This window comes from Dipodomys ordii, unplaced genomic scaffold (genome assembly GCF_000151885.1).
Source record: "Dipodomys ordii isolate 6190 unplaced genomic scaffold, Dord_2.0 Scaffold117, whole genome shotgun sequence".
Taxonomy (NCBI): domain Eukaryota; kingdom Metazoa; phylum Chordata; class Mammalia; order Rodentia; family Heteromyidae; genus Dipodomys; species Dipodomys ordii.
In genome coordinates, this window is record NW_012267333.1 from 5,022,452 (window position 1) to 5,048,106 (window position 25,655).

Sequence of the window (25,655 nt, forward strand, 5' to 3'; positions counted from 1 at the left end):
TTCCAATGCAGACACAGTTTCTTTTCACGTGATGTTAAATTTTCAGGAATTTTTTTTCAAGAAGATTCAATTTGAATTTATTACATAAAATCATGACAACTCTAGATAGCAACCAAACTAATGAAGTATTAAATTCTATAAGTATGCATCAATAACAAGTTTGGCTTGTATATTTTAAGGACATACCTCTTTCCTCTCCTTTATATTTGCATTAGTTGTAAAAAAATGGTTTCATTTTGACATGTTCATATATAGATGCAAAATAGAATACTTATTCTTGATTGGTGAAAGGAAACTTGTAGAATAAGAGCCAAGAAATGTTTGATACTCTATTTTTTAAAAAATCAAAATGAAATCCTACAAGGTGCTATCCCTCTCTTGTACTATGTTTTTCTTTATGTCATTATTTTTATTATTTTACACATTCATTATTTTTATTCTAAAACCGTTAAATCACCTGTGAAATTTTAATATGATTGCTCAGATGAAAATGTTACTAAGAAGAACTATGTCAAAAGAAATGCCAGTGAGCAGTTGTGAACATCAAAAGGGTGGTGTGTGTCTCATCCTTCAGCCTCATATATCCAGGGCGATCATTTAATGAGTGATCATTTAATGGGCATGGGATCATGCAAACCCTTTGCTATCCTCAGTGACCAATTCCTAAGTATGATTTATTGGCATATTTTCAAGGAAAAAAGTTCAAGGAGTAAATGAGCAGAAGGTAGAGTTTTTTCACATAGAAGTTTCACAGTGTACATCAGGATAGCAGCTTTTAATGTAATATTATAGACATTGTTTATTTTAGTTTGAGCACTCTAAAGTTATGAATTAATTTACATGGTATAGCTTTCAAATTCAGAGCAGTGTGGAAAAATATTTTAGAGAATTAATTTCCTTGTGACTGACACACAAGGCTAGAATGGTATTTCATCCTGATATGTGATACATTAACAAGGGTGATTCTATCATAAATAGTGTACTTCAACAACAGTAGAATATTCAATATTCAAAGGTTTACTGCTAAACAACTATGCAGTGTTCTCCCTTCAACACAAAGTACTTATTAAGACATACAATTATGCCTTTGCATAATTATATCTATGCTATATCTTCAGTATCTCATCCTCACTATGCTGTTAAAATAATATTATATACTTAGCCAGTGTTATCTAGCATTTCATTGTTCATGTTCTTTTTGGTCTTAGATATGTAAAATGAATGCAAAATGATATATTGGCCAAATTGAAGACTGGTTCTGAATTTGAGGCCCAGACCTCACCTAAGTGAAAGGGATAATGCAGCTAAATAAATTCAGGATTACTTTCTAAAAGTGAGGACGCAAATGGAGAATCCAAATGTACACAGTAAGAATAAGGTAATGATTCTAAGAATCTTGCATTGCTACCATATAACTAATTTTCCTTCAAGTATGAAAAATGTTCAAACTTTACAACTTGGTGGGGGGGAGGGAGGAGTATTGGGGGTGGGGAGGGAAGTGATGGTAGGGGAAAAACAAAGGAGGAGGTAACAATACTCATTACCTTACTCCTGTAACTGTAACCCCACTGTACAGTATTTATTACAATAAAAATTTTTTTTAAAAAACACCTAAAATGTTCTTCTAGGAAAGTGTGCTTGTTTCCTTATTATTTTAGAAGATAATTGTTGGAATGAGTAAAATGTTATGTGTAAACTGGACGCTCAAATTTCATGTTTGTAATCCCAGATACTCAGTGTACTAAGATTTTGGATGAAGATTTGAAGCCACCTAAGGCAGTTAAGTCTATGAGACTTTTATTACCAGGTAACCAGCCTGAAACCAGGAGATCCAGGTATTGCCCAAGTGGTAATTGATTTTTTAAAAATCCAGTCTGAGTTTATCAAATTATCAAGTTAATATTAGGAAACAATGTTATATAGGGTAGTAAAGTATAGATTAGTGGGCTCCAAGATCAATGTGTCTGGCATCATCTGGGTTTTTTCCTTCACAAATTATCATTCTTGTGCAAGCTTGTGAAGCCATCAAATCATGTGACCCTGAACCTGAATACTCTACTTGAAGCAACCTACTTCATGGGTGTTTTGCACACATAACTGTGGAACTGATCCACAGATATATTTCCCATTTACTTACACTAGAGGCAAATAAGTGTAAGCTGGAACATAACCCCCCCCCACCCCGCATCGGTCATGGGGCTTGAACTGAGAGTCTGAGCTGTATCCTTGAGCTCTTGTTCAAAGCCAGTACTTTTGAGCCACTGTGCCACTTCCAGGCAACTTCCAGTTTTCTAGTGGTTAATTGGAGAGAAGAGTCTCACTAACTTTCCTCCCCAAACTGGCTTCAAACACTGATCCTCAGACCTCAGCCTCCTTAATAGTTAGAATTACAGGCTTGATCCACCAAGTTCCCAGCTTGTACAACTTTTTTTTTTTTTTTGTCAATTGTGGAGCTTAAACTGTGATCCTGGGCACTGTCCCTGAGTTCTTCAACTCAAGGCTAGCACTCTACCACTTAATCCACAGTGTCACTTCCGGTTTTCTAGTGGTTTATTGGAACTGAGAGTCTCAGGGACTTTTCCTTCCTAGGCTGGCTTTAAAACATGATCTTCAGATCTCAGCCTCCTGAGTAGCTAGGATTACAAGTGTGAACCACCCTTGTGCACTTTTATTTGAAGTTACTTTAAGGGTCTGGAAGCAAAGGTATGAACATCTTTGACATCACCATACTGTTTACCTTCCATTGCCATAACTGTTTATCTACTGTTGCTTGATCAAAATACCAGAGATTGGAAAGAGACTCACAGTATAAAAGTAAGGAAAGCTTTTAATAATTAGAGATAATTCAACCTGTGTATCAGGAAAAACAAACACTTGCTCACACATTTCTCCAAGTGTCAAGCATAAAAATATAGCAACACAACAAACACACCTCTAGACTGCACAGATAGTAAACATGAGGCAATTTCTTTTAGGTGGTATTGTGAAAGGATAGAGCAAATTATGAAACTGATCAGGAAAAATAGCATTAATATATAATATTAAAATATTTAATAGGTTAGTAGGCCTAAAATATTAAATACTAAATTAGATTTACTTTGTTTTACCTAATTTCAGTGGATTTTCTTTATGACAGTACTTGGGTTGGAACTCAGCATCTCACACTTACCAAATAAAGATTTGTTTCAGAAACAGTCATAAAGTATTTAGGGGAAAAAAAGCACATGCGATTATACACCAAAAAAACTTAAATTTTCTATGATTACTTGTAAAAAACAGGCTTTATTAAAACAATCTATGGAATAATTATTAACAATTAAAAGCAACAAAATAGCTGCAAAATGAAGCCATGGGTCCAAAAATTGAACCATAAAATCAGAGATAATTAAAATTACATTTCCAGAATATGTAGAGCAAATTGAAAATGAAATAAAAAATAGTTTGCTACATGATCAGACTTTATGAGATGTCATGAAACTGAAATTCATTTTTAAATATTTGCATTATAACTTTCTCTACTTAAAAATGCAAATCAAACATTTAATTCAAATATTTATTTTTAAATAATATTCCAAATTGAACAAAATCATGTATGCAACATAACAATCTAAGAAGTTCATTATTTGTCACAAGAAGGCCTGCTCCTCACATTTTTAACATTTGCACATACAAAAAAGATGAACCATACATAGATTTTCCAACCCAATAAACTCAGTAATTCAGACCTAAAGAATTTTAAAATTAACTTTGAGTTTGGCTGAGAATATCTCACATCTTAACATTCTTTAAGGGTATCCAGAAATTGAACAGCAAATTATACAAATTTGACTTCAATTTGTCATATGCATAAAAATGGTCACAGTTACTTTTTGAAAAATATCTATCCAAAAGTGCAGTGTTTCTTCAATAAGATTGAAGAGAATTTTCCAAATGAACCTTAACATTAAGCATTACTTTCTTATATAATTTTCAAAGTTTAAACAAGATTTTGTAAAATGCTACTTGCTTTTTGTGCATTAAATTTACTGAAAGAAATTTTATAAACAGCTATGAATATCCTTATGAAAAAGCATAATACAATGCAATAAATAAATAAAACTATACAGTGGCAGGAATTTTTTTCTACAGATAAAGTTTCACACATGATTTTAGTTTGAGGACTATTACAAGTACTTATGCTTCTGTGGACCTGGAATTATGATCTATCCTATGGAACTAAGGAAATGGGGGATGAGAACTCAATGCTTTCTTAAAGGGTGTATATGTAACAAACTATTGCATGCAATAAAGGAAGTGAGTACTGAAACCATTATCACTGAGTCTATTGTTAAGGCAAAATAAGGGTTTTCATAATATAACTTCATCCTGCAATATTCACTGAATTTTTATGGTATACTTTATAGAATTATTGCCAAATTTTATATATATATATATATATATATATATATATATATATATATTTTTTTTTTTTTTTTTGGGTCCAGTCGTGAGGCCTGAACTCTGGGCCTGGGTGCTGTCCCTCAGCTCTTCAGCTCAAGGCTAGCGCTCTACCACTTGAGCCACAACGCCACTTCTGGCTTTGTTTTTCTTTTTGCTTATGTGGTGCTGAGGAATCGAACCCAGGGCCTCAGGCATGCAGGCAAGCACTCTACCACTGAGCCACCTTCCCAGCTCCCAATTTTTATATTTTACACAGTATTTGTCTCCCATTCAAACACATGCTTTGTGTCCTGCCATTTTAAAATGGTCTTCTGTTAGTGTATTCCTGGGAAAGCCAATCAAATTTTGAGAAATGATGCGCAGCTGAATATAAACACATACCAACAAACCAGTTCTTTTTTCTGAAAAACCAGAAATAATGAATCTAAACATGTCACAGCACTGCCATTTCAGTTGCCTAGCATCCCCTATCTTCTGTATGACATGAAAGACAACATTTTTCATTTCCTTGTTCCTAAGACTATAAATGAGTGAACTACAAATAAGACTTTTATCTTCAGTTAACCATCAGAAACTCAGAAGGGAAAAGTTCTTTTGGGACAGAACCCAGGTCCTGAGTTCAAGTTACAGGGAAGGAATAAATCAAGAAGAAATTAGAAAGGCACATGGATTACAACGTTAAAGGAACAAAACTTAAATGTTAAAGACAAGGCAAAGTGTCAGTCACATCAGTGATGTTCATCTCCCATGTGACACATGAACCAGAAATCAAGATTTACCTTCTCTCAGTGAGGACACTGAAGATTAAATATTCAGTTAGCTCTTACGCACTATACACATAACAAATTACTCAATGAAATAAAATGATTATTAAAACTTTTATATAGATATCTCTTCCTTAAGAAAATTTATTATGCATCAAATTATGGTATATATTGAATATTTCATGATGTAATTTAACAGCCATAGGCAAGTAATTTTTGTGGTATATTATTTACCCATATATGCTTATCAATTATCACCTAGAACTTCCATATAGATATCTAATAATAAATTCTTGGAAATGTCCACTGTGATAACAGAAATGAAGGGCAACTGAGTATAAGCATGTGCAAACAAGTCAGTTCTTTTTCCTATAGAGCACAGAAGATGAGTATAAATGCTTCACATCACTGTCATCTAAATTGCTTGGAGCCCCCTCTCTTCTGCACAACTCTAATGAAAGCATTCTTCACTTCCTTGTTCCTAAGGCTATAAATGAGTGGGTTGAGCATGGGAATCACAATCGTGTAAAACACAGAAGCCACCTGATCCTTGCCCAGAGAGTAGGACGTCTTGGGTTTTAAATAAGTAAAGACAGTAGTGCCATAGAAAATGGTGACCCCTAGCAGGTGGGAGGCACAGGTAGAGAAGGCTTTCTGCTTTCCTGAAGTGGACTTAATTTTCAGAATAGTAGAGAATATGGACATATAGGACCAAGACATTATGATAAAGGACACAAACAGGGTAAAACTACCACAAAGGTATACTACAATATCAGTGGCATATGTATCGTGGCAGGACAGAGCTAAAATTGGAAATATATCACAGAAAAAGTGATGAATTACATTGGAGCTGCAGAAAGGCAATCTAGCTATAGAGAGCACAGTGAAAGAACATTCCACAAACCCAATCATGTAAGTGCCAGCAACGAGGACACAGCAGAGTCTTGAGGACATTATAACAGGATACTGCAGAGGATTGCAGATGGCCACATAGCGATCATAGGCCATTGCAGAGAGGAGAAAACATTCAGCACCACCAAACAGGATGAAAAAGTAAAGCTGAGTGAAGCATCCAGTGAAGGAAATGTTCTTAGTAGAAGTCAACAAGCTTGCTAAGGTTTTAGGGGTGATGACACTTGAGTAGCTGAGGTCAATGAATGAGAGGTGAGTGAGAAAAAAATACATGGGGGTGTGAAGCTGGTGATCTAGACAAATCAACATGATCATGCCTAGGTTGCCCAGCACAGTAATCAGGTAGATCAATAGAAACAGCACAGAGAGGGCCAGCTGAATCTCTCTAGAATCTGTCAGCCCCATAAGAATGAAGGAGGGCACGTTTGTGTTATTCCAGGTTCTCATTGCTGGCTGATCTAAGCTGTTGAAAAATTAAAGGTGAAACTTTCCTCTAAGTACTTCAGAGCATTTTTGTTTTTACAATTGAATCTTCATTTTTATAATTAAATAAAAAATCAAAGAGATACTTACCTCAAAGTACTTAAGAGTTTCTTTTTCATTTTTAGAATTAATTCTCCATTTTTATAATTAATTTAGGTGTTCTGAAAATGAATAACAAGTTTTTAAAATATAGTGAAAAAAATCAATCACGGTAAAGGTAGAAAATGTAATTAAGTGGGATAGTGACTGATACTGACTTTTGCTCTGATTGACTAGATCTGATTTTGTCCCAAGTAATTTATGGTTATATACACGTTTTGTCAACATAAAATCTTATACAATGATACATAACCATAAGCTGTAGTAACTTTATTTTTCATCTGTCTCTTTTAAAAAATCTGTCACAGTGTAGACAAACGATGTAGCTTAGCATGACAGTACAAATCAATGTACAGTCTCTGATTTTATCAACACATTTGTACTCCAAACTACATATTCACAATATAGTCTCCTTTACATCATGTTTATAAGTAGCTCAGTAAGCCTTCACAAAATTCAAAGACATTTAATTATCTATAACAGGAAACATATGTAATGAACATCTGTGCTCTCATTACAATATCATTGAATTCTATAAATATATTTTCATTCTACTAATATTATGTCGAGTGCATTGTTTGCCATTTATGAGTATTAACAGCCAGAAAATATAAGGCTTTTCTTACTTGAAAACTCAAATTAAAATTGCTTCTTCAATTATATTCCCACAATATATGCATTGCCTCTAGATTCTGATGCTCTCATCTGGGGTTCTATCAATCCTGACCAGTCTTAGTGTACATAAGTAATATATGTAAAAATTATTATAAAAATGATCTTGTTTTTGTTAAGTGATTTAAAACCATTATATTTATATTTTTATTTTTGCCAGGCTTGAGGCTTGAATTCTTGGCATGAGCACTCTCCTTGAGCTTCTTTTGCTTAGGGCTAGAACTCTACCAAGTGAGCCATGGTGCAACTTCTGATTTTTTCTGCTTTATGTGGTACTAACGAAATTAATCCAGGGTTTTTTTCATGCTATGCAAGCCCTCTATCACTAAGCCACATTCCCAGCCCAACAACTATTATATGTTTGTACATTTACTTAGTGAATAAATATTTACTGAACTATTTTCCAGCCAGTCTTACAGAATACCACATTAATTTTTTTTAAGTGCCTAGCCTCGTAAAGAATTATGTTTGAAGAATACTTACCAAGATCACAATTGGTCAGAAACAGTCTTGAAACTCATTTGTTTTTTTTCCTAAGAAGCTGAACATATCTATCACGTGACATACTTTTCTTACACTTCTGTACATTCCGTTTTGTATTCTGATACAAATTAAAGTTATCCAAAAAAATCTGGTCAGATTGTTCAAATGGGGAGATTACCATGAAGGTTTATCTCTGATGAATGTGAAGGAGATACTGGTACTAGAAAAAAAGCATGTATTCCCGTCTCCAGCCTGTTAAGTGAAGGGCTCCACTTTTAATGGGACTGGGGATTGTGCAACACTTTGTCATCAACCATGACCAATTTTTATGGAAGATTACTTGGCACGTTATCAAGGATAAAATTTCAAGAGTCAAAGTCTGACTTTTTCACAAAGAGGCTCCACAGTGAAGAGTAGCATCATTTATAGCTTTGATGTAATAATTAGAAAAATCATTTATTTCTTAAAATGAAGAAATAATTATATAAATATAATATAATAATAATATAATAATATAATAAAAACTCTACTTAATATAATTTTTTCCAAGTCTTTCTATTTCCTAACAAATGGGGCAATGTTATTCTTTCTGATGATCCATTCATTTACTGAGGGGCATCTGGGTTGGTTCTATATCTAGCTATGGTAAATAATGCTGCAATAAACATAGTCATGCTGATAGCTTTAGTATGGTCTTGTTTGTGAGCATTTGGGTAAATGCCCAAAGGTGGGATTGCTGGGTCATAGGGGAGCTCTATCTGGAGTCATTTGAGGAACCTCCATACTGCTTTCCAAAGTGGTTGAACAAGTTTACACTCCCACCAACAATGCAGTAGGCTTCCTTTCTGTCCACGTCCCCTCCAGTATCTGCTGTTATTAGAGTCCTTGATTATATCCATTCTAACTGGGGTAAGGTGGTATCTCAATGTTGTTTTGGTTTGCATTTCTTTTATGGCTAGAGAGGTTGACAATTTCTTCAATTATCTATTGGCCATTTTTATGTTTTTCTTTCTTGTTATTGCTTCTAACATATTTATAAGGTACCACGTGATTTTTGGTTGCTTTGTATGTTCCTCCCACATGGTATAATGCCTGTTTTCACAGTTTTTGATGTTGGCATAATTTGGGGAGGAGACAGGGAAAAAACAAATTGTTTAAACAGGGATACAGGTTGACCCATTGCAACAATGAGATGTACAAGAAGCTATGTCAAAATACAAATTTTACAATTTAGGCAGGGATAGGGGGTGGGGGTGGGTGGGTGGGAGTGTAGTTATGGAGATGGGAGGGAAAGGATTCTAGGGGAAAAGCAAAGGAGGAGACGACAATGATTGATAAGAAATGTACTCATTACCTTACTCATGTAACTGTAACCCCTCCTCTGTACAATATTTTCACAGTAAAAAACTTATTTAAAATAATAAATAAAACCCTATATAATGGTTGGCTATTATGAAGGACATGTTTTATTAGATTATTATAACAATATGATACTACAAGATTGAATGTTACAATTTTCATCACAATACATTTAATATAAAATGTGTGATTCTATCAAGAGTAAAATGTGTTCATCTTGTGTATACACTTTTCTAATTTGGGGAAGGGAAGGGAAAAAACAAAATGCTTAGATAGGGATACAGGTTGACCCATTGTAACAATGAGATGCACAAGACACTATGTTGAAAAAGGAACTTTACAATTTAGGTAGGAGCAGGGGAGTGTAGTTGTGGAAGTGGGAAGGAAGGGATGGTAAGGGAAAAACAAAGGAAGAAGTAACAATGCTTGATAGGAAATGTACTCATTACCCTGCTCATGTAACTGTAACCAGTCTGTAAAGTATATTTCCAATAAAAAGTATAAAAAAGAAATACACATTATAAAAGATAAATAAAAAAGAGTTTATACGCCCAAATTACAAATGATAAATTATGCATTAAAATTGGAAGTTGTAAATGATAGCAAATGAAATTTTAACCAGACTTTAACAACATTGCAATTTCTCTAATTATTTCCTTTAGTGAAAGTAATACTTATCTGTATATAAGCATATAGAATTGAAAAGATTATCATATTATCTAATCAGTATCTCATGTTCATTGTATAAAAAGTTTATTTTTATTGTTTATATTGTGCTTTAGCTCTTTTTTCTTCTGCTCTTCTGTTTTGTCTTACTGACATATTTTCCTTTTTTCTCTCTCATGATTTTTTTTCTTAAAGCTTCACCCCATGTATTTCTACTTTCTTTAATATCTTGCTTTTATCCTTTTTTTCTTGCCCTACAGACCTATTAATTATTTACTAATGTTTATATCATAGATAATATTGATGTCTCAGTTTGTATTATAAGTATCTTAGCTTGTTTTCTTCTGATTTTATTTGGTGTCCAGTTATATTTCCAGTTGTTATCTTACTATATTTACATATCTGTTTTCTTTTAAATTTTATCTCCAAACATCAGGGCTGTGAATCCTTTTAAAAATGCACAACCAATGAGACTAAAAAGGATGCTCTTAGATGTTCTGCCTAAGTCGACTTCATATTTAAATAAAATAATATTCATACAGAAAAACTACACTATATGCAAACAAGAGCCCTTTCTTTTTTCTTTCTTTCTTTTTTTTGGGGGGGAGGGTCCGGTAGTGGGCCTGAACTCTGGGCCTGGGCACTGTCCCTCAGCTCTTCAGCTCAAAGATAGCACTCTACCACTTGAACCATAGCACCACTTCTGGATTTTTTCTGCTTATGTGGTATTGAGGAATCGAACCCAGGGCCTCATGCATGCAAGGCAAGTGCTCTACCACTGAGCCACCTTCCCAGCCCCTTTTTCTTTTCTTTTCTTTTCTTTTCTTTCTTTCTTTCTTTCTTTCTTATTCTTTCTTTCTTTCTTTCTTTCTTTCTTTCTTTCTTTCTTTCTTTCTTTCTTTCTTCCTTTCTCTCTTTCTTTTTTGTCTCCTTTTTAACTTCTGATAGTTCTGTCTTCTTTATCTTACATATAGTGTACTTTAAAAGGGTTGCAGAGAGGACACAAAATTCAGGGGGAAAGTGATGCAAAAGTACAGGAGTGGAGCTAACTGGACATTGATGAAAATGAACTACACACCTTGTGGATGGAGACGGGAGAGAGGAACTGGGAGAGAGTGTGGGAACAGAAGACACAGTATGAGAGGACATGTATACATTAGCAGGTTCATGTAATTGTAATTCCTCTGTACCTCATCTCTGTAATCACAATGAATTAATTTATTAATAATAAAAAGGAAGATATGGATATGCTCAAGATGAAACCTGGAATCTATAGAGAAGGAAAGCCAGAAATACTAAACAAGGCACAGAAAATATATTCAATAAAATTGTAATAGAAAATTTCCAAAATATAAGGCAGTATGTACATGGAAATATTGGAGATATTTTATATCTTAAATAGGAATGACCAGAAAAGAAAATCTCCATGACAAATTAACATTTTACAAGTATATAGAAAAAAAATTTGATTTAATGATGCAAGAGTCAGTTACTAAGGTAATCTCAGCAGAATATTATCAACTCTCTTTGAAGCAGTCCTAAAAGTCAGGAATTAATGGTATGATGTAGTTTCCTGAGATTTTAAAAAAATAAAAATTGCCCAATGAGTTTACTAAGTCAGTAATTTTATTATTTCATGATATTTTGTAATGTTATTTACAAATATTTGTAAAAACTAGTTATTGGTAAAGAATTTTGTTATTAATTACAACTCAAAAGAAAAAAGAACGAAAGAAAGAAAGTAAGAAAAAATGAAGAAAGGAAGAAAGATCATGCCTAGATTGCCCAGCACAGTAATCAGGTAAATCAGGAGAAACATCATATAGAGGGCCACCTGGATCTCTCCATAGTCTGTCAATCCCATAAGGATGAAGTCAGCTACATTTGTGTTATTCCAGGTTCTCATCATGTGCTGACAGTAGAAAAATTTAAGGTGATACTTAGCCTAAATGACTTAATATTGTTACTTCCATGAATCCCAAATATCTCTATAAATAAATTATATCAAGCAAAATATAATAGTGTATTGATACTAGGCTATAGGAAATGTATTTCAAAATTATATACTTATGAGTTGACAATACAATGAAAATAAATTGCCATGCTCTGGTGGTTCATGCCTATAATCCTTTCTACTCAGGAGGCTGAGAACTGAGGATCATAGCCTGCGAGACTCTTATTTCTTACTAAGCACTGAAAACAAAACAAAAAAAAGGTCAGTAACATGGGAGGGATCTCGATGCCAGACTTCAAGCTCTACTATAGATCCATAATAACAAAGATAGCTTGGTACTGGCACAAGGACAGACCCAAGGACCAATGGAATAGAACAGAAGTTCCAGAAATGAAGCCAAATGCCTACAGTCAGCTGATATTTGACAAAGGAGCCAAAGACATATGGTGAAAGAAGCACAGCCTCTTCAACCGCTGGTGCTGGGAAAACTGGCCAGCCACATGCAGAAAACTAAAAGTGGACCCCAGCCTGTCACCATGCAGCAACATCAACTCAAAATGGATTAAAGACCTTACCATCAAACCTGAATCTCTGTAACTACTGCAGGACAGAGTAGGAGAGACACTTGCACTTATAGGCACAGAAAGGAACTTCCTAAACAGAATTATGGGGTCACAACAAGTTGGAGAAAGACTCAACAAATGGGACTACCTAAAAATAAGAAGTTTCTGCACAGTTAAAGACATAGCAACCAAACTGGAAAGACAGCCAACTAACTGGGAAAAAATGTTTACCAGCAATATATCACATAAAGAATTAATATTCATTATGTACAGGGAACTCAAGAAACTAATCCCTCTCAAACCCAACAAACAAATTACTAAATGGGCAAGGGAAGGAAAGAGAGACTTCTCAGAAGAAGAGATAAAAATGGCAAAGAAACACATGAGGAAATGTTCACCATCCCTTGTTGTGAAGGAAATGCAAATAAAGACAACCCTGAGATACCACCTTACCCCAGTCAGAATGTCCCACATCCTAAAATCAGCCAATGACAAATTCTAGAGGGGATGTGGAGAAAGAGGAACCCTATTACAAAGCTGGTGAGAATGTATACCTATAAAACCACTTTGGAAAGTAGTCTGGAGTTTCCTCAGAAAGCTAAATATTGACCTCCCCTATGACCCAGCCATACCACTCCTAGGCATCTATCCTGAACAACAGGAACCAGTATACAAGGAAACCTGCACCTCCATGTTCACTGCAGCACTCTTCACAATAGCCAGGATATGGAAACAACCCAGATGCCCCACTACAGATGAATGGATCCAAAAATTGTGGTATCTATACACAATGGAAATATTATGCAGCCATTAGAAAGGACAAAATAATGGCATTTGAAGGGAAATGGATGGAACTAGAAGAAATCATGTTGAGTGAAATAAGCCAAGAGCAAAGAGACAAATGGCACATGGTCCCCCTGATAAGTGGATGTTAAATCCAAAATGTAAGGTGATATGACAAAGTTAACAAGACTCGAGAAACAAAGAACCTCCAGTTATCTGGTTAAATCATTACTAAATGATCCCATGCTTCTGACCACACATATGGTATATATTTTTCTCTATTTAAAAAATGTGATTCAAGCATTAAATTCAAATATTTATTTTTAAACAATATTCCAAATTGGAAATAATCACACAAGTACAACAAAAAAATCTCAGAAGTTCATTTTTTGTCACCAGAAGGACTACCCTTCAAATTTTTAAGATTTGCACACAAAAAAGATGAACCATGCATAGAATTTTTCAACCCCATAAACTTACAGTAATTCAGGCCTAAAGAATTTTAAAATTAACTTTGAGTTTGTCTGAGAATATACTTATATCTTAACATTCTTTGAGTGTATGCAGAAATTGAACAGGAAATTACACAAATTCAACTTCAATTTGTCATATACATACAAATAGCCACAGTTACTCTTTGTAAAGTATCTACCCAAAGGCATAGTGTTTCTCTTCAATAAATTTGAAGAGAAAATGGTCCTTAATGTTAAGCATTAATTTCCTATAATATAATATTCATAGTTTAAATAAGAATTTCAAAAATGCTACTTTCAAGTTTATGAAATAAATTTACTGAAAGTAATTTTAAAAACAGATGCAAATATACTTATGAAAAAGCATAATGCAATGAAATAAATAAAACTATACAGTGATGGGAATTTGTTTTCTACAGATAAAGTCTCACACATGATTTTAGCTTGAAGACTATTATAGGTTCTTTTGGTTCTGTGGACCTGGAAGTATGATTTATCCTGTGGAACTGAGGAAACGGGATGAAAACTCAATGCTTTTTAATAGGTGTATAGGTAAGAAATTATTTCATACAATAAAGGAAGTGAGTACTAAAACCATTATCACTGAGTCTATTTTTAAGGCAAAATAAGGGTTTTCATAATATAATAACTTCATCCTGCAATATTCACTGAATTTTTATGGCATACTTTGAAGAATTAGAGCCAAATTTTATATTTTAGACAGTATTTGTCTCCCACACAAACACATGCTTTGTGACCTGCCATTTTAAAATGGATTTCTGTTAGTGTATTCCTGGGAAAGCCAATCACATTTTGAGAAATGATGGGTAGCTGAATATAAACACATATAAACCAACCAGTTCTTTTTTCTGAGAAACCAGGAATAATGAATCTAAACATGTCACAGCACTGTCATTTCAGTTGCCCAGCATCTCCTATCTTCTGCATGACATGAATGAAAGCATTTTTCACTTCCTTGTGCCTAAGACTATAAATGAGAATTTTATCTTCAGTTAACCACCAGAAACTCAGAAGGGAAAAGTTCTTTTGGGACAGAACCCAGGTCCTAAGTTCAAGTTCTAGGGAAGGAATAAATCAAGAAGAAATTAGAAAGGCACATGAATTACAACGTTAAAGGAACAAAACTTAAATGTTAAAGACAAGGCAAAATGTCAGTTACATCAGTGATGTTCATCTCCCATGTGACACATGAACCAGAAATCAAGATTTACCTTCTCTCAGTGAGGACACTGAAGATTAAATATTCAGTTATCTAATAAGCACTGTACACATAACAAATTACTCAATGCAATAAAAATGGATTACTAAAACTTTTATATATATCTCTTCCTTAAGAAAATTCATTATCCATCAATTTATGGTGTATATTGAATATTGAATGATATAATTTAACAGCCATAGACAAGTAATTTTTGTGGTATATTATTTACCCATATATGCTTATCAATTATCACCTAGAACTTCCATAGAGTTTTCTAATAATAAATTCTTGGAAATGTCCACTGTGGTAATAGAAATGAAGGGCAACTGAGTATAAGCATGTGCAAACAAATCAGTCCTTTTTCTTATAGAGCACAGAAGATGAGTATAAATGCTTCACTTGACTGTCATCTTAGTTGCTTGGGGCCTCCTCTCTTCTGCACAACTCTAATGAAAGCATTCTTCACTTCCTTGTTCCTAAGGCTATAAATGAGTGGGTTGAGCATGGGAATCACAATCGTGTAAAACACAGAAGCCACTTGATCCTTGCCCAGGGAGTAAGACTTCTTGGGTTTTAAATAAGTAAAGATCATAGTGCCATAGAAAATGGTGACCCCCAGCAGGTGGGAGGCACAGGTGGAGAAGACTTTCTGCTTTCCTGAAGTGGACTTAATTTTTAGAATAGTAGATAGAATAGACACATAGGACATGAATATTGTAATAAGGGACAGCAATAGGGTAGAACCAGCACAAATGTATATTACAGTTTCAGCAACAAATGTATTTTTACAGGATAGAGCTAAAATTGGAGATACATCACAGAAAAAGTGATGAATTACATTGGAGCTGCAGAAAGGCAATCTGGCTATGGATAGCACACTGAAAGAACAATCCACAAAGCCAATCATGTAAGTCCCAGTAACAAGGGCACAGCAGAATCTTGAGGACATTATAACAGGATACTGCAGAGGATTACAAATGGCCACAAAGCGATCATAGGCCATTGCAGAGAGGAGAAAACATTCAGCACCACCAAACAGGATGAAAAAGTAGAGCTGGGTGAAGCATCCAGTGACGGAAATGTTCTTGGTAGAAGTCAACAAGCTTGCTAAGGTTTTAGGGGTGATGACACTTGAGTAGCTGAGGTCAATGAATGAGAGGTGAGTGAGAAAAAAATACATGGGGGTGTGAAGCTGGTGGTCTAGACAAATCAACATGATCATGCCTAGGTTGCCCAGCACAGTAATCAGGTAGATCAATAGAAACAGCACAGAGAGGGCCAGCTGGATCTCTCTAGAATCTGTCAGCCCCATAAGAATGAAGGAGGGCACGTTTGTGTTATTCCAGGTTCTCATTGCTGGTTGATCTAAGCTGTTGAAAAATTAAAGGTGAAACTTTCCTCTAAGTACTTCAGAGCATTTTTGTTTTTACAATTGATTTTCCATTTTTATAATTAGTTTAGGTGTTCTCAAAGTGAATACCAAGTTTTCAAAATATAGTGTAAAAATGAATCCCAGTAAAGGTAGAAAATGTAATTAAGTGGGATACAACTGATATTAACTTTTTTTCTGATTTGAATGGACCTGGTTCTGTCCCAAGTAATTTAGGATTATAAACACATTTAATGAACACAAAGTCTTACACAATCCTATGTAACCATATACTATTGTAACTTTATTTTTCTTTTTGTATACTTTTTTATTGTAAAAATGATATACAGAGGGGTTACAGTTACATGACAAAGAAATGAGTGCATTTCCTATTGAGCATTGTTGCCTCCTCCTTTGTTTTCCTCCTTTGTTTTCTGTCTCTTTTTAAGAAAAATTTTATAGTTTAGCATGACAGTAGCAGTCCTTGTAGAGCCTCTGATTTTATCAACACAAGTATACTACAACCACCATGTTCACAACATAGTCTCCTTTTACTCATGTTTATAATTAGCTCAGTAAGCCTTAGCAAATTTCTAGACATTTAACTAACTGTAACAGAAACATCTATAATGAAAGTCTGTGCTTTGTGTACAAGATCAATGAATTTTATAAATATCTTTCCATTTTCTTAACATTGTGTAGTTTGGATTGATTTTTTGCTATACATAAGTATTAATAGCTAGAAAATATATGGATTTTCTTACTTGAGCACTCAAATTAAAAATGCTCCTTCAATTATATTCCCACAATATATGCATTGCCTGTAGATTCTGATGCTCTTATCTACGGTTCTATCAATCCTGACCAGTCTTAGGGCAAATGAGTGATATGTGTAAAAATTTTCTTTTAAAAAATGAACATTTTTTAAAACCATTATATTTTTATTTTTTGTCAGTCCTGAGGCTTGAACTCAGAGTCTGGGCACTGTCCCTGAGCTTCTTTTGCTTAGGGCTAACATTCTAACATTTGAGCCACACCACCACTTCTGGCTATTTCTGCTTTTTGTGGTACTGAGAAAGTTAATCCACCGCTTTTATTTGCATGCTAGGCAAGCACTTTACCACTAAGCCACATTCCCAGCACCAAAACTATTATATTTTACTTCATGAATAAATATTTACTGAACTATTTTCCAGGCTGTCTTACAGAATACTACTTGAGAATACTACATTATTTTTTTAAGCTCCTAGCCTAGTAAAACAAGTATGTTTGAAGAAACTTACCGAGATCACAATTGGTAGGAAACAAATCTTGCAAACTCATATGCTTTGTTTTTCTAAGAAGCTGAACATAATGTATCATGTGACATACTTTTCTTACACTTTTGAACATTCCATTTTGTTATTCTGACACAAATTACAATTATCCAAAAAATCTGGTGAGATTGTTCAAATGGGGAGATTACCATGAAGGTTTATCTCTGATGAATGTGAAGGAGCTACTGGTACTAGAAGAAAAGCATGTATTCCCGTCTCCAGCCTGTTAAGTGCAGGGCTCCTCTTTTAATGGGTCTGGGGATTGTGCAACACTTTGTCATCCACCATGACCAATTTTTATGGAAGGTTACTTGGCACATTATCAAGGATAAAATTTCAAGGGTCGAAGTCTGACTTTTTCACAAAGAGGCTCCACAGTGAAGAGTAGCATCATTTGATAGCTTTGATGTGATCATTAAAAATTTATTTTATAAATTGAAATAATAATTCCATAAATAAATGTAATGTAATAAAAACTCTATACAATGATTGACTATTATGAAGAACACGCTTTATTAGATTGATTATAACATAGTATGATACTAGAAGATTACAATTTTCTGGATATGAACATAGTATGATACTAGAAGGTTACAATTTTCATCACGATATATTTTATATAAAAGTGTAATTCTATGAAGAGTAAAATGTGTTCATTAAAAATAAAGAGATCATATGCCAAAATTTAAAAACGATAAATTTGCATCAATATTGGAAGATGTAAATGAAAGCAAATGTAAATTTTAACCATTTTAACATTACAATTTCTATTAATTATTTCCATTTGTGAAATTAATACTTATTTGTATATAAACATATAGAACTGAAAAGATTATTTTTTATTGTGAAAACACCATACAGAGGGGTTACAATTACATGGGAAAGTTAATGAGTACATTTCTTATCAAGCATTGTTGCCTCCTCCTTTGTTTCTCCTTCCCATCCCTTCCCATCTCCCCCACCACATCTCCCCATCCCCTGGCCAATGTTGTAAAGTTCAATTTTTGACATATCGTCTAGTACATCTCATTGTTGGGTTCACTTGTATCCCTATTTAAACAATTTGTTTTTTCCCTTCCTCTCCATAAATTTTACCAACATCAAATACAGTGAAAACAGGGGTTATACCTTGGAGGAGGGACATACAAAGCAACAAAGAAATCATCTTATAAATATGTTGAAACAATCGCAAGAAAGATAAAACATTTGAATCCTTATCTTGGTTCATTTCGCCTAACATCAACTTATCTGAACGTTTCTGCTTGTCTCATATTATATATTCATGTTCATTGTATAAAAAGTTTATTTTTATTGTTTATATTATTGTGGTTTACTTCTTTTTTATTTTGTTCTTCTGTTTTGTCTGACTCTAAAGGCATTTTATTTTTCTCTCTCATGATTCTTTTTTAGAGCTTGACCCCATATATTTCTACTTTCTTTAATATCTTGCTTTTCTTCTTTTTTTCTTGCCCTAAATATCTATTTATTACTTATTAATGTTTATGTCATGATACTATTTATGTCTCAGTTTGTATTATAAGTATCTTAGCTTGTTTCCATCTGATTTTTTTGATGTCTAGTTAATATTTCCAATTGTGATCTTACTACATTTACATATTTGTTTTCTTTTTAATTGTGCCACCAAACAACAGGATTGTAAATCCTAGCAAAAGTGCTTACCCAGCTTGTCCAAAAGAGGATACTCAGGCACTATGCCTAAGTCTGCTTCATATTTATATAAAATAATATTCATACTGAAACAAACTACAAGATATGCAGACAAGAGACCTTCGTTCGTTCCTTCCTTCCTTCCTTGCTTCCTTCCTTCTTAGCTTCTGATATTTCTATCTTATTCATCTTACATGTAGTGTTTCTTTGAAAGGGTTGCAGAGAGGACACAGCAATCAAGGGCGAAAGTGGTGAAAAGATACAACAGTGCAACTTACTGGACATTGATAAATGTGAACTGTGCAACTTGTGAGTGGAGATGGGAGGGAGGAACTGGGAAAGAATGAGGGAATAGAAGACACTGTACAAAAGGAAATGCATGCATTAGCTGACTCATGTAATCGTTATTCCTCTGTAACTCACCTTTATAAACACAATAAATTAAATTAAAATAATAAGAACATATGGATATACTCAAGGTGTAACATGGAATCTATAGATAATAAAAAGCAGAAATACTAAATATGGCACAGGAAACATATTTAATAAATTATAACAGAAACTTTCTAAAATATAAGGAAGTATGTACATGGAAATATAGGAGATTGAATCTTATCTAGCTATGACCAGGAAAGAAAATCTCCATGACAAATTAAAATTGTACAACTATATAGAAAAAATATTACATTTAATGGTACAAGAGTCACAATCTAAACTTCTTTACTAAGTTTATCAGAATCTTATTAACCCTCTTTGTAGATGCCTAAGTGCTTTGGAATTAATGATAAGAAATATATTTCCTGAGTTTTAAAAAATTAAAAAAATTTACCCAGTGACGTTACTAGTTCAGTAACCTTATTATTTCACGAAGGCAATTAATGACTATTTACTCAATATTCCAAAAATCAGTCATAGAAATCTTACATACAGATGAGGAAGAAAAATCACAAATTGGTAAATTCCTAGGTAGATGAGTGAAGGAGAAAACAAAATAAATAAATAAGTACAAGATAGATAGATAGATAGTAGATGGAACAAAGTATATTCAAATCAACCAAGGAAAATAATATAATTTACAGGAATTTTCAAATAGTTCTCATCAGTAACAGTAAACATAAATCATTTTAACTCTCTACTTGAAAGATGAAAATTAGCTATTTATATTTAAAAACAATAATTCAATGCTTGATTTGTACAAAGTGACAATATGTCAACCAATTTAGTTCCCAGTTTTTAATCTGTATCACCTCCAATAGTTTTGTTTTTTTAATTTTGGAGGATTTATTTTAATTTTCTTATCTATTTAAAAGTAACTTTATTTGCTTTGAAAAGCATCAATTATTTTATGTGACTGCATTTATTTTCCTTGGACATTCCACATATTATTATAGTTTCTTAAACATTTATTTTTATTTTATCATTACTGCGAAGGTGATATACATAGGGCTTACAGTTACATGAGCCAGGTAGTGAGTAAAATTATTTCTGTCTATGTCATCTCTTTCCTTGCTCTCTTCTTGTTTTTCCTTCTCATCTCCACCTACAAGATGTACAGTTCACTTTGCACTTAGTGTCTAAGGAGTACCACTGTGGTATCTGTTCACCCTTGGTTCCACTTTTATGTGTTCCCTCCTTACCCACCCAAATACAAACTAACAAAGAAGACAAAAGGGAAACAAAACAGAAACATCAACAACAGCAACTAAAGAATCGTGTTTCCTTTTCTTGGAGTTCATTTAATAAAATATTATTTTATATGATCATATGCACATGGCTATTGAGTCTGTGTCAATGTCAAACACTCCTATGCATATCCTCCTTCGACCTCAGATGACTAGAGTCCTATATAGTTTATCATGTCCCAGTGTTTGTGTGAATGTAAACAAATGTAAACATATATATATATATATATATATATAGAGAGAGAGAGAGAGAGAGAGAGAGAGAGAGAGAGAGAGAGAGTTGTTTATAATGTTTGGATCCTTCCTCAAGGGCTTCCTGCACTACTTGCTCAAGTGAGTATTGGTGAGGTTTCTTGCAGTTCAAAGCAAGCCCTTCTTCTCTCAGGAAAAATAGTGGTCAGCTTCTCTGGGCCAACCATATGCAAGGACAGAGTCAACAAGTCCCTAGAAGACAACACATTGTTTCATCCCCAAATATAGGTTACATAACTATGCTAGTAAAACTATTACCCAAGTAATGTTAAAAAAAAACAAAGTAAGAATTAAAAGTCTCTCTCCCTGTTTCTCTCTATCTTTCTCTCTTTCTTTCTTTCCTTTCTTTCTTTCGTTCTTTCTTTGGTCTTTCTTTCTCTCTCTCTCTCATACACACACACACACACACACACACACACACACACACAAAGTAAAATAATGGAAAATAATGTTCCAATCAAATCAAGGGTGAAATGAAAATAAAATGTAAACAGAAATTTGTATTTGTGACTGTCATCTCTTTCAGAAGAGATAGAGGCCATATATATTCAGAAAAAGGAAGACAGGATTGTAGAGGACTGTAAATTAATATTCAACAATTTGTTGAAATTTCATAAAACAAACGGTACTGGACATAAGGTGATAAACAGGTCCATTGGTAGCAGAGTACTTTAATACCCCAGTCACATTAGTGGATGTGTTATCAAAAAATTAAAGTAAGAAGTTCAAGTTGGACTGAAGAATAAGTCATAAGAAATTTAAAAAATAATTCCTTGTTTCTTAACAGACCATGAAGAAGTGCTAGTAAAATTTCTTGAGAGAAGCTACATAAAATATTCAAATGTTTAAAGATCGAATAAGAGACTTTGTATTATCAATGTCCCAGAAGAAATCAGAGGAAATTTAAATTTCCTAGAATCAAATGTAAAATATACAATGTATCAGAAACTTTAGGCTGAAGCCAAGGAAGTTCTAAGAGAAACTTTATAGCTATGAGTGACATATATGAAATTCATACAGATCATAAGTGAGCAAAATAATAAGTGAAAAAGAAGAACAAGGCACAGCCAAAATTAGTATCAGAAACAAATACTAAAAGATCAATATGGAAATTAACAAAATGGAGAGTAAAATAAAATCATACAAAATATAATGAAGATTTGCCCAAAAACAAGTTGATTTTTTGCCATGTTGGTTCTATGAAAAAGTTTATTAATGGATTATCAGAGATGATATTTGTAAACTAATTATTCATATTCTTCCATCCCATTAAAAATACTTACTTTTATGTTTTATAACAATACTATAATAGTACTAAAAGTATTATTCATGTAAGTCACTTACTTTTCATTTAGATGTTGTGGTCATTATTATTTCTCTACTACAGTATTAGATAATCTAAAATTGACTATTCAATTCCTTCTTGGATTGAAATTAATGCAAAATCATAATTAGTCAAATGGAATGCATTGCCATCTCATGATGAAGACGACAAGTATGGTTAGGTTTTGCTCCTAAATGCCAAGTAGAAATAAAATACTAATGACAAGACAATAATAGGCATGCATTTTTATTAAGACTAGTTCAACCAATGCTAGTATTTAAAGCTATATGTTCAATAATACACATGCAATCCAGTTGAGAACATGAGCCCATACAGTTAGAATCTGGATCGTATCAGAACATATACCAACAATGTTACACACACTTAAAACAACTGAGGGGTGTATTTGGAATTCATTGGTACAGATATTTCTAGAGAAATAAAAAAGCAAGATACAAAATATTGTACAGTGTGCAGTGATGATACTAAAAAAAATCTTCAAGGCCCCCAAATTTATGAAGGCACTAAAGTTCTAAAGAGGGAAAGCTTACCTAAGGTGGAGATTCTTCCATAAGAACCTAATGGAGCCCTAAAGAAATATAGTGACATGTCTCACAAAGTTGTTGCTTGTCACCATTTAAAATGTCAACTGTTATGTGTTGAAAATTTGGCAAAAGTCATATCAGGCAAAAAATGACCCCAAATCTTGCTATGGTCATCCAGATTGAATCATGTGAGTGACAATGATCTTGTAATATTTGAAGTCTGGAGTGTGGGTCATTAAAATCATGGTTTACAGAAAAATAACCGTAAGTGTAATTCCTGGCCAAGCAATTCACTCTGTATCAAGAGCTTTCTGCACTGAATGATGTCTACAGTTCCCAGTTGTGCTTACATTGATAATTTCTCTTTAACTTCTTCATGTGGCTGATAGGAAAATTGTTGTTTTTGTGTTGTTGTATTTTAATGCTCACACATTTAGGTTTCTTGGTAAAATTTGAATGCATATTTTATTGCTTTGTATTTGTACTGTTTGCTAATTTAGATATAAAAACAGAATCCTTATTTATACAAAAGTTTCACATAGCCAGGTAAACGTGTTTCAGCATGATGACATGGTCAAGGCCCCTTTATTCCGTGACGTATATCAATATGTGGGCCTAAATAACCTTCTAATGCAGAACAAAACAGTAACTCTAGTCTTCAAATTTCAAGGTACTGAGTTCTCTTTGGCATTGAATCAACTATGTCAAGAGTCTCACTATTTTCTCTATCAGTGAAATAATCACAAACCTTCTTGGCTTTTCATTGCCATACTCAACTCCCATCAGCGAAGACCTTTACTCGGCCTGAGCCTCAGGAGCGCGTTTTTGACATCTTTGTTCCTCAGGCTGTAGATCAGAGGATTCAGCATCGGGATAACAATGGTGTAGAACACGGAGGCCACCTGCGTCTGGGTCAGGGATGAAGTGTTATCGGGCTGCAAGTACGTGAAGATCAGAGACCCGTAGAAGATAGTGACGCCAGCCAGGTGAGATGCACAGGTGGAGAAGGCCTTCTTCCTGCCTGCTGTGGACTGGATCCTCAGGATGGCTGAGATGATGGCCAGGTATGTGACTGTGATGATGAGCAGAGAGCTAAGGAGTGTGAACCCAGCTAGAATGAAGATCACCAGTTCTGTGCGTAAGGCGTCTGCACAGGACAGAGCCAAAAGTGCTGTGGTGTCACAGAAGAAATGGTTGATGCTGGAGTCGCAGAAGGTCAAGCTGCTTATTACGCAGACAGACACCAGGGAGTTGGTGAAACCTATGGCGTAGGGCATGGCTCCCAGCCAATTACACACTTTCTGGGACATCACCACTGCATACAGTAAGGGATTGCAAATGGCTACGTAACGATCGTAGGCCATGGATCCCAAAAGAAAACATTCACTGCACACCAAGCCGACAAAAAAGTACATTTGGACAAAGCAACCCAGGAAGGAGATGGATTTCTGCTTGGATTGGAAATTTATTAGTGCCTTGGGGGTTACCGTGGAAGAGTAAACTATGTCAATGAATGCTAAATTGCTAAGGAAAAAATACATCGGTGTGTGAAGCCGAGAGTCAATTCTGATTAACATGATCAGCCCCAAGTTCCCCAAGACAGTGAACAGATAAATGAAGAGAAACACAAAGAAAAGACTGATTTGTAACTCAGGGTGATCTTTGAATCCAGAGAGGATGAAGAGAGTTACCTCTGTGAGGTTGCTCCCAGCCATATTTGAACATTCACGTTTTAATTTGACCTGCTGAAGAGCAAACAATAAAGTCAAGTTTAAGAATTAGAAAACAGGGAAAGTCTGAAATAAATGTTGCAGTTAAGAAGACTGTAAAAGACATTGTGAATCAATGGAATGTGTTACCTAGATAAGACTTTAGAATAATAGAAAAATGAATGTGTGTAAATCAAATAAACCATATTATACAGTGCCTACTTCACTGAACAATGATGTATCAATATTGTTTCACTAAGTGTGATAAATGTGCTAGGCTATTTAATAGGGAGTATGTACATAGAGATTATGAGATCTCTGAAATATCTCCTAATGTTTCTGTACATCTAAATGCATCCCAAAATTTAAAAATTAAATTAAAAATGGTAAAACATAAGAAGTACTAGAAATGTACAAGTCTACCAGAGCTAACTTAAACTCTAACATAGAGACTATAATATACAGAAAACAAAGAACTATTATAAGCAGACATGGGATTTATGCTGGAGTGTTAGGTTTTACAGAACTGACAGATACAAAAGTTTCCAAATTCATAATTACATAGGATTTTCAACACTCTAAAAGCTACCTACCATAAATATCTACCTAAATTACCTATCTAGTATAATTTGGAGAGATTCATCCTGAGAAATGCCATCTGCTACCAAAGCAAATTACTTGCCCAAGATTACAGATTTAGCAACTTATTTTCTGGAAAAGAAGCTATAAGTTGTACATTTAGGGTTATTTTAGAAGTTTAATTTAAAAAAAACCTTCTTAGGGAAAATTACTGATGCATGCATAAAATAGATAAACCTTCGAAAGATTTTATTTTAGAAAGAAAAGTAGCAACAGCTTTCCAAATGCTTATTGATTTAAAAATGGTTAGCCTATACTTCTACTTTTTAAATCACCCT

At 33.9% G+C, this 25,655-nt stretch overlaps 3 protein-coding genes across 3 annotated transcripts; all 3 read right to left on the bottom strand.

The window, feature by feature from the left end:
* Positions 1 to 5,615: 5,615 nt before the first annotated feature.
* On the bottom strand, positions 5,616 to 6,563 carry LOC105995472 (olfactory receptor 8H1-like). Its single transcript, XM_013029189.1, has one exon. The coding sequence runs from the start codon at positions 6,561 to 6,563 to the stop codon at positions 5,616 to 5,618; it is 948 nt and encodes a 315-aa protein (XP_012884643.1).
* An 8,716-nt stretch (positions 6,564 to 15,279) lies between these two features.
* On the bottom strand, positions 15,280 to 16,227 carry LOC105995468 (olfactory receptor 8H1-like). Its single transcript, XM_013029184.1, has one exon. It carries the CDS (start codon positions 16,225 to 16,227, stop codon positions 15,280 to 15,282), a length of 948 nt encoding a protein of 315 aa, XP_012884638.1.
* A 7,584-nt stretch (positions 16,228 to 23,811) lies between these two features.
* On the bottom strand, positions 23,812 to 24,744 carry LOC105995364 (olfactory receptor 8I2). Its single transcript, XM_013029067.1, has one exon. It carries the CDS (start codon positions 24,742 to 24,744, stop codon positions 23,812 to 23,814), a length of 933 nt encoding a protein of 310 aa, XP_012884521.1.
* Positions 24,745 to 25,655: the final 911 nt, after the last annotated feature.